The 8,945-nt window shown below is 49.5% G+C and overlaps 1 protein-coding gene across 1 annotated transcript; it reads left to right on the top strand.

The window, feature by feature from the left end:
• The first annotated feature begins 241 nt into the window (after nt 1-241).
• Nucleotides 242-7,703, top strand: LOC128835526 (serine protease 27-like). Its single transcript, XM_054025056.1, has 7 exons — nt 242-347; nt 500-574; nt 750-776; nt 2,557-2,719; nt 3,010-3,281; nt 6,344-6,513; nt 6,979-7,703. Exons 1-7 carry the CDS (start codon nt 242-244, stop codon nt 7,258-7,260), a joined length of 1,095 nt encoding a protein of 364 aa, XP_053881031.1. The 3' UTR covers nt 7,261-7,703.
• Nucleotides 7,704-8,945: the final 1,242 nt, after the last annotated feature.

Below are 8,945 nucleotides of genomic sequence, written 5' to 3'. Positions count from 1 at the left end.
AAAATCACCCCATATTAACCTTGGCCATTGTACTTTTATGTGTGGGACAATTCCAGACAGCAGAATGATAAGGGTCACACCCTGTTTGTGTGCTGAATTTCCTTGAGTGTTTCCTTGAGTGGCTCATTGTGGGACGGTCACATCTGTTCTCTGTAGATGTGGGGAGGGCAGAGGCAGGAGCTGGTGTCTATAAAAATCTGCCCAGGTGAGTTCAATTCCCAGCTGGTCTTTGGTCGGAGCGATGGAGGCAGCTGGGTTTGGCCAAGACCGGACCAGGAGAGGCTGGATCCTGGGGCATCTCTGCTCCCTCCTGGCCACGGCACTGCTGGCTTTGAGCCTAGTGCAGGGTGAGTGTGGGGTGGAGTGGAGATGGAAGACTGGACCCTGCCTCCCTGGGGGGTGGGGAGAGAGAGATGGGCTTACAGGAAAGAGAATTGGGCTAGTGAATAACAGGGGGATCCAACCCCTTCACCCTTCATAGATGCCCCTGTCCATCTAGCCCCTAGTTCTACATTCACTCCTGAGCCACCCCTTTCAGATCAATGGGGGTTGTTAACTCTGAAACCTACAGATGGCAAGCTGAATAGTGACTCTTCTAAGATTTTTAACTGTTGCTAAGGCTACCAGGGCTGTTTCAGGAGAGTGGGTGAAGCTACTGGCACCCATCCCCCCAGGCACATCGTGCCAGACCCCAACAATGGCACCCCTGACATCCTAATATCTTTCCCTTCTCTTTCTTCACTCCCTAGGTGCCCAGGGCAGTCAGAATCAAGCAGGTAAGACACACAGCAAAACGCCAGCCTCACCTAGCCTGCGCATGTGGAATGAGAATGAGGCTGGGAACCAGGAATACTGGGTCCTATCCCAGCTGTGGGAGGGAAGTGGGGTCTAGTGGGTTAGAGCAGGAGGGATAAGATGGTGTCATTGGGGTTAGGGACAGGGGGTTAAAGTGATTATATTGTTAAGGATATAATGAGGTCAGGGCATTATAGCATGAGGGTTATCATGGGGGTGAGGGTCTGAGTTGAAATGTGGGGTTTCTTTCTTTCTTTCTTTCTTTCTCACACAGTGGCAGAATGAAGACAGGATGAGTTAAAGTTCTACCAAGATGGCTTTTATTAACTTAATGGACCTATGTAAAGAATATTTTGATCTTTAATTGCCCTGGGGCTATGCCCAGGAATTGCAAGGGAATCCAGATTTTTCTGCCTCTCCGAATTAGCCTTGTGATTTCAGTGGGATGCAGGTTTCTCTTTTTCAATTTCTCGTCCCCCTTTATGCCCCCCGAGCCCTAGCCCTGATGATAACCCTATACCCCTGATAACCCTTAACCTAATCTCCATGGCAGTCTCAACCCCATAATAAGAATGCTCTTTCTTCACGCCCTCAGTGCTTGTGATACAGACACACCCAAACTCACCCAGCCGCATGCTGGCAGGGGTGTTATATCTGTACCCGAAAGGGGCACGTTGGGTCTCTGCGGTTGAGTTGATTGCTGTGGTTATTGCGAGCTGTTTGTGTGGGGAATTAATTTATAGCTTGGTCATGTAGGACGCTGGGTTCCAAATCTGATGGGGAGTCTGAAAACTGGACGCCCGTGGAGACAGCCTCTGATTACTGCCTGGACGAGATGCAGGCTGGAGATTCACAAAGACAAATGAACCCCCAGAGAGTGCTCGGAAGAGCCCCCCCCACCCCGGGCTAAGAGGCAGTAGCTTGTGTCTGGATAAGAGAAGAAGATGGTCCATGTGGTTACCCGTTACAGGAGGGGGGTCCCAGCTTTATGGGCTGGACAAGGGCTGGAAGAACTAAGCATGGGGTGAGAAACACCTTATCAGACAGGACAGTACTTTGCTAACAGGTACAAGCTGTAGACTGTGTTTTATGTTTTTCTTTTACTTATAGCTTCATGTTTCCACATCCTGTTCCTTGGCTTTATTTTGATTCTCTGTTAAATCAGCTTTGGCTTGGTTTTGCTATAGACACGTCCAAGTGCTGGGTGCTAAGGAGAGGGTTGAACTGAGGGGAAAGCCGGGTGCTGGGGAACGCTGTTTCCATGGAGGCAGCAGATCGGTGCTCATTGCAGGTGCGCAGAGATGGGACTGGGCACAGGAGTGTAATGGAGTTGGGTGTGTGAATTGCCTCCTGCAGAGGGATAGAGCAGGGCTCACAGAGCACCTGAGATGCCAGAAGCTAGTGACTGGGAGAGTTGCCTGGGTAGGCACTGGCAAGGCTCCCCTCCTCACCCCCCCCCCCCCACTGGGAGCAGGGGGTAATGGTGCAATCCAGACAGTGCGGGTCACCCTGAAACATGTCACAGTGCACGTGGGAGTTGGAATGACACAGGTAAGGTGCTCAGAGTAAAACACCAGTGTTCCCTGCCCTGGATATGTGGAACCAGAGTATGGCTGGGAACCAGGACTCCTGGTTCTATCCCAGGCTCTGGGAGGGGAACAATTGCACTCTTATAGACAGGTAACACTTATAATAATTTATACTATCCCCATGTCAGCTCCCTTGCCCAGGGATAATGCAGTTTCCCTCTTTTCTTCCCAGGCTGTGGCAAGCAGTTGGTCTCAGGGCGCATCTTGAATGGCCAAAATGCCAAGGACGGGGCCTGGCCCTGGCAGGTCAGCGTGCAGATGTTTGGCTCCCACATCTGCGGCGGTACACTCATCTCTGAGAGATGGGTGGTGTCAGCAGCTCAGTGCTTCACGCCGTGAGTACCCCAGGCAGGGCAGAGACAGTGACTGCGGCTGTTCTGGAAAAATTCCCTTTCCCTTTTCACTGGCTTCCTGTTGCACATCATCGCTGTGTGACTGTTCCCCAGGCGCTCCACCCCAAAGATCACTGAATCTCAGCACTGGGCAAGCCATCCCCATGTGGCATAATGTGTGGCTGTTTCCCAGCTGCCCTTCCCCAGAGGTGGCTGCATTTCAGCACCACACAAGCCACCCCCCTGTGGTATCACTATGCAGCTGTTCCACAACAATGTTTTCCTGCATCCAGGCCTGTGATCAGTTCAGTGTATCGGGTGCAGCTGGGTGAAAAACGCATTTTCAATCAGACCCACAACCAGACATTCTCAGCGGTGAAGCGGGTCATCCTCCATCCCAGTTATGACAGTGCTACTCACCAGGCGGACATCGCCCTGGTGGAGCTGGAGAATCCGATTTCGCTCACAGCCACCATCAGCCCCGTGTGTCTGCTTGATGCCTCCGTCCGTGTGCCAGCTGGGAAGTCCTGTTGGGTGACTGGCTGGGGAAACCGTTTACCACAAGGTAAGTAAGACTTGTAGCTGTTAGAGAGGGGAAGGGCAGGGGAAGAACCCAGAACTGGGTGAAGGTTATGGGCAGGATGATTGCAGCCTTATATGTGCACAGATGAACTGAGAGTTATACATTTATAGAATCATTGAATTGTAGGACTGGAAGGGACCTCGAGGGGTCATCTAGTCCAGTCCCCTGCACTCAGGGCATGACTAAGTATTATTCGGGCACCATTACAGTTAGATGGATATGCAGCCATTGTTACACAGTTACATGGTGGGATGCGATACAGCTCTATAAAATCATGACTGGTGTGGAGAAAGTGAATAAGGAAGTGTTATTTACACCTTCACATAACACAAGAACCTATTAAATTAACAGGCAGAAGGTTTAAAACAAACATAAGGAAGTATTTCGTCATACAACACGTAGTCAATCTATGGAACGCTTTGCCAGAGGATGTTGTGCAGTCCAAAAGTATAACTGGGTTCCAAAAATAATTAGAGAAGTTCATGGAGGATAGGTCCATCTGTGGCTATTAGCCAAGATGGTCAGGGATGCAACCCCATGCTCTGGGTGTCCCTAAACCTCTGACTGCTAGACAGTGGGACTGGACAACAGGGCATGGATCACTCAAAATTGCTCTGTTCTGTTCATTCCCTCTGAAGCATCTGGCACCGGCCATTGTCGGATAGATGGACCATTGGTCTGACCCAGTACGGCAGTTCTTATGCTCATGGTTATATAGCCACAGCTGTATGGTTATGGAGTGATGTTGTTATACAGGCATGCGTCTATTGTTTTACAGTTATATGATTGAACAGTTACATGGTTTTGCAGGTACAGTTGTACAGTTATACAATTATATTGTTATATGGTCACAGTTCTATCTACTGATATAGGTACAGTTATACCGTATATGATTATACAGACACAGTTATATGGTTAAACAGTCATATAGTTATAAAGGTGCAGCTATATTGCCACAGTTATACCTGAAACAGGTCCAATTATACAATTACACAAAACCAACGAGGAGTCCTTGTGGTACCTTAGAGACTAACAAATGTATTTGGGCAGAAGCTTTTGTGGGCTAGAACCCACTTCATCAGATGCATGGAGAGAAAAATACAGTAGAGAGGTATAAATACACAGAACATGAAAAGATGGGAGTTGCCTTATGAAGTGGGGGGGTCAATGCTAATGAGGCCAATTCAATCAGGGTGGATGTGGCCCATTCCCAACAGTTGACAAGAAGGGGTGAGTATCAACAGAGGGAAAATCACTTTTTGTAGTGACCCAGCCACTCCCAGTCTTTATTCAGGCCTAATTTGATGGTGTCAAATTTGCAAATTAATTCCAGTTCTGCAGTTTCGCACTGAAGTCTGGTTTTGAAGGTTTTTTTGTTGAAGAATGGCCATTTTTAAGTCTGTTATTGAGTGTCCAGGGAGATCGAAGTGTTCTCCTACTGGTTTTTGAACGTTACAATTCTTGATGTTTGATTTGTGTCCATTTATTCTTTTGCATAGAGACTGTCCGGTTTGGCCAATGTCCATGAAACTGCAGAACTTAGCTTAAAACCCAGAATTTTGCACAACTGTGAAAATCTAAATCGAAACAAAAATCTTAAAACTCAGCATTGATATTATCTATCAAAATGACTTAACAAAATAAGATTTCAATTCTGCCAAGCCTGGTTATAATCACTTGCATTTCTGCAGGCACCGTTTCACAGTTAGACACTGGCGTAACTGCAACGCTATAGTTATACACACAGTTACGCCCCTTTTTAGGTGTGATGGTCAGATGAAATCTAGTTATTGCAGTACCTCAGGCTGTATGGAGTCTCTTATTTTACTTTCAACTTGTGTCAGCCCATGTTGCCTTATCTCATTTCCGAGCAGGTTTCAGCTAAACTAAAATTAGCCATTCCCGGGGTCTACACAAAGATGGTTTGGCTTCAGTCTGGTGTGCAAGTGTGTATTTGAACAATGTCGCCATCTAGTGGCTGCATGGGGGATTCAATTCCTGGCACAAGGAATGGATGTTCATATCTGTGGGGTGGGTAAGCGTGTATGTGTGTACGCATGCATGTGCCCTAATATGGGTTTCAAACCACTCCTATTGGTGTAGTTGGCACCCGTATATTTACCGATGCCTGCTCGAGACCAACAGGAAGCAGTGTCAGAGGTGGCCACCAGCTGGCACCCAGCATTCTCACTTCACACGCCTAGCTGTATCCTCATGGCCATGTGTGTAGCCCTGACCTGGAACTGAGCAGTATCTGCGCACAGATTTAAACCCATGGAACCAAACCAGGGCAAACTGTGTAGACAAAGCTCAAAATTTTCAAACGCACCCTACAGACCTGACTGCCAAAGGGGTTTAAGCGCCTAATGGTGCAGACGGGCTCCTACTGGGGTATTCAAACGTCGCTGTGCAGGTTAGGTGGCGTTGACACTCTGTTAGACTTAGATTCCGAAGTGCCAGCTGCTCTGGGGGCCTCGGAGCTTTTCAATACCCCACTGGGCACCTTCCCGTTCCCAATAGGTGCCCAAATCCCTTTGACAATCTGTCCCCAAGTATCTATAATAAGACCTAGGCTTCTAAATCAGTTTGGGCCTGCAAAACTGAGCGGAGCAAAACTGAGTGGAGCAACCCCCTGCATCACCAGGGGCTGAAGCCAAAGCCTGACCAAATTAGCTTCCCAGGGCCCCCTGTGGCGTGGGGCCCCAGGCAATTTCCCCGCTTGCTACCCTCTAAAGCCGGCCTGGCTTTTACAGGCAGGAAAACAGTTGTTGTGGCACAACTGGGCTGTGGAGTTTTTATAACATGGGGTGAGGGGGGGGCTCCGAAAGCAAGAGTTTGAGAACCCCTGCATTAGGCCCCACTCCCCTTCCAATGGTGGGGATAGAACCCAGGAGCCCTGGCTGCCAGTTGCCTTGTTCTAACACACTGGATGCTGTTCCCCTACCAGAGCTGGGAACTTTGTATGAATCTTTAATGTGACAGCTTTTTACGTGCCTTCCATTCCTTCCCCCTGAGTCACTCCGCCCTCGGGCCTTTCATTCCAGTGAGTTCTTCCCTATCGGCAACGCTGCAGGAGGTCGAGGTGCTCGCCGTAGACTCCACGGTCTGCAACAGTCGCTTCCGTGAAGCATTAAAAAAGCCTGTGGGTTACAGCCCCGTCAAAGACGACATGTTGTGTGCTGGGTACATGGAAGGCTATAAAGGCTTTGCTCCGGTGAGATTCCCTGACTGAGATTTGGAGACCTCCCTTTGTGCCGGATGCAGCACAGATCCCAAATGAGATAAGGGCCATCACTGCTCTTGGCCCATTGTCCCTGATGACTCGGTGTTGTGTGTCGGGGGGACCCACCAAACAGTGGGCCTGGATGGGGGGCCTGAGCCCTGAGTTCATTCCCCAGAGTTTAGACAGGGCACCTCTTGGCTTGAGGATGAGCCATAGAGTATAAAGTCAGTGGGGTCCATCAGCCCGTTCAGTCGGACCTACTGTATAACCCAGCCCACAACTGCACCCAGTTACCCCTTCACTGAGCCCCAAGGTTTGGGTCTGGTAAAGCATCTCCCATAAAGGCAGCTAGTGGGGATGTGAAATTATTGAGAGACGGAGAGAATCCACCGCTGATCTTGTGGATGCTGGAGGCTGGACTCCACCCTCAAACCCTGTTTCTTTCCCTGTCTCTAGGGTGATGGCGGGGGACCCCTGGTGTGTCAGGAGAATGGGACCTGGTACCTTGGTGGGATTGTGAGCTGGTTACTGACGACGACAGTGAGTGGGGTAACCAGTGTTGCCAAAGGTTACCCTGGGGTCTACAACCGCCCAAATGCCCACAATGAGTGGATACAAAAGAATGTGCCTGGTGTGACTTTCACGGTGGTGAAATTCTCTCCAAACAGTGCCCATTCCTCTGTCGTCATCATCCACAGGGTCCTTCCCCTCACTGTGCTTCTGTGGCTGACCCTGTGACCCCTCTTAGATTGGGTCCCCATCCCACACTAGCACTCCCTCGCCCTTTGTGCACATAGACCATTTCATCTGTGACACTAGGCCTGGGTATTCACACCCTACACACTATTGTGATAATCTTTGTGCAAAATACCCCTTATGAGATATCATTTGAGAACTAATAACTATGTAATCATATCCTTGTGTGAAGTACGTATGCGATGGGTGCTAAGAATTATGGACATATGCTGGATGGTACCTAAAGTATGTTCATACCAGGTGTATTAGGGGGAGTTGTTAAACAGATTGTTCCTAAGGGAAGGACTGTGTGTTTACCTCAGTTTACCCAGAAGCAGCACACAGACCTGTCAAACTAACAAGGGTGGAGGCAAAGCTCACACTGACAAGTGGGGAGAAGACAGCCTGGTGTTTATACCCAGCAGGAGAGAGATGCTCCGTCTGAGTTTTACTTTTCTGAAGGATCCATTTCAAAGATTTATTGGTCTGAACCTTGTGTGATAATCAACTCAGTTAACGGATTGGGTACAATCCGCTGCATTAGAAGAGGGTATGGAGAGAAGTCTTTTCTGAAAGCTAATGACCCCCTGGTGCTTAATATTATTTTGAAATGTATGTCTAAATACTATCTAAGGAAATATGGATATTTAATGATATTATGCTTTAAAGTCTGTGGCTAAACTGGGAGAAAGTTTCCCTCCCACATGTGGGGGGAGGCGGTTATGTACCTGTCTCCTATATAAATTAAGCCTGGCAGAATCAAAACAATGGAAGCCCCATTTACACACAGGGGGACGGGAAGCCCCCAGGAAGGAAGAAAAGCCTGGGGCCGTCGTGCCTCTTGAAACAAGCTCGTCGAACTTTGGGAGATATCAGCCAAGAGAGAAGCCATTTTGGCCTCCATCACTATACTCACAGAGAAGGGAACAGAGCCCTTGCACGCTGAGAAAGATGGGTCCTTCAACCAAGGGGTGGGGGGGGTGGGGCTTGAAGGCTCTGGAAATGAATATAGGTGAGAAACCTGCTTAGGCAAAGATCTTTCCCTTAGGCAGACAAGGGAAACCAGCCCCTTGTGCTTCTGTGGTAGGTCCTGACTGAGGGAAAGCCAACCACAGCTGGGAAGAAGGAAAACCGGTGAGGGAAACCTGTCACGCTGCCTGGAGTGGTTCACAGCCATGAGTGCCAGACTCAGGGCAGACTGTCAAAAAGGCAGGGCCGGGACCCCAAACGGATTATAGGTTCTATCATTCGATTTCTCCAATCGAGTAGCAAATATGACCACGGAGTGAGGGATGGTCCCGTTGGACATGCCATGGGTGTAGCCTGAGTGCCCCCACTTAGCATCCAGGAGCCCCTCGAATCCACCGGCTGTGAATCCCAACCCCAGCTCAATGTCTGTCAGCACAGCCGTATCCCCCGTCCCGTCTCCGCACCCCACTCCCAGTTGCTGTCCTTGGACAGTGCAGCCCCAGAGTTCAGAGGTGCATCTGCAGAGTGTACCTCCCACCCTGTGGCAGGAGGCAGTAAGGAGGCACCTTTCATAGGGAAACTGAGTCCTATTCCCTCTGCATACAAACCATTGAAGAAAAAAAACCCTGCTTCGTCACATGGGGCAGCAGGGGAACGGCTGCGCGGCACCATGCAGCTGGGTTGACCAAGAGCAGGAAGTCAGTGAGGGGGCTGAGGCC

The sequence above is a fragment of the Malaclemys terrapin genome, chromosome 4, assembly GCF_027887155.1.
Source record: "Malaclemys terrapin pileata isolate rMalTer1 chromosome 4, rMalTer1.hap1, whole genome shotgun sequence".
NCBI classification, from domain to species: Eukaryota; Metazoa; Chordata; order Testudines; family Emydidae; genus Malaclemys; species Malaclemys terrapin.
The sequence above is the reverse complement of the archived record's forward strand: the minus strand, read 5'-3'. Positions and strand labels throughout refer to the sequence as shown.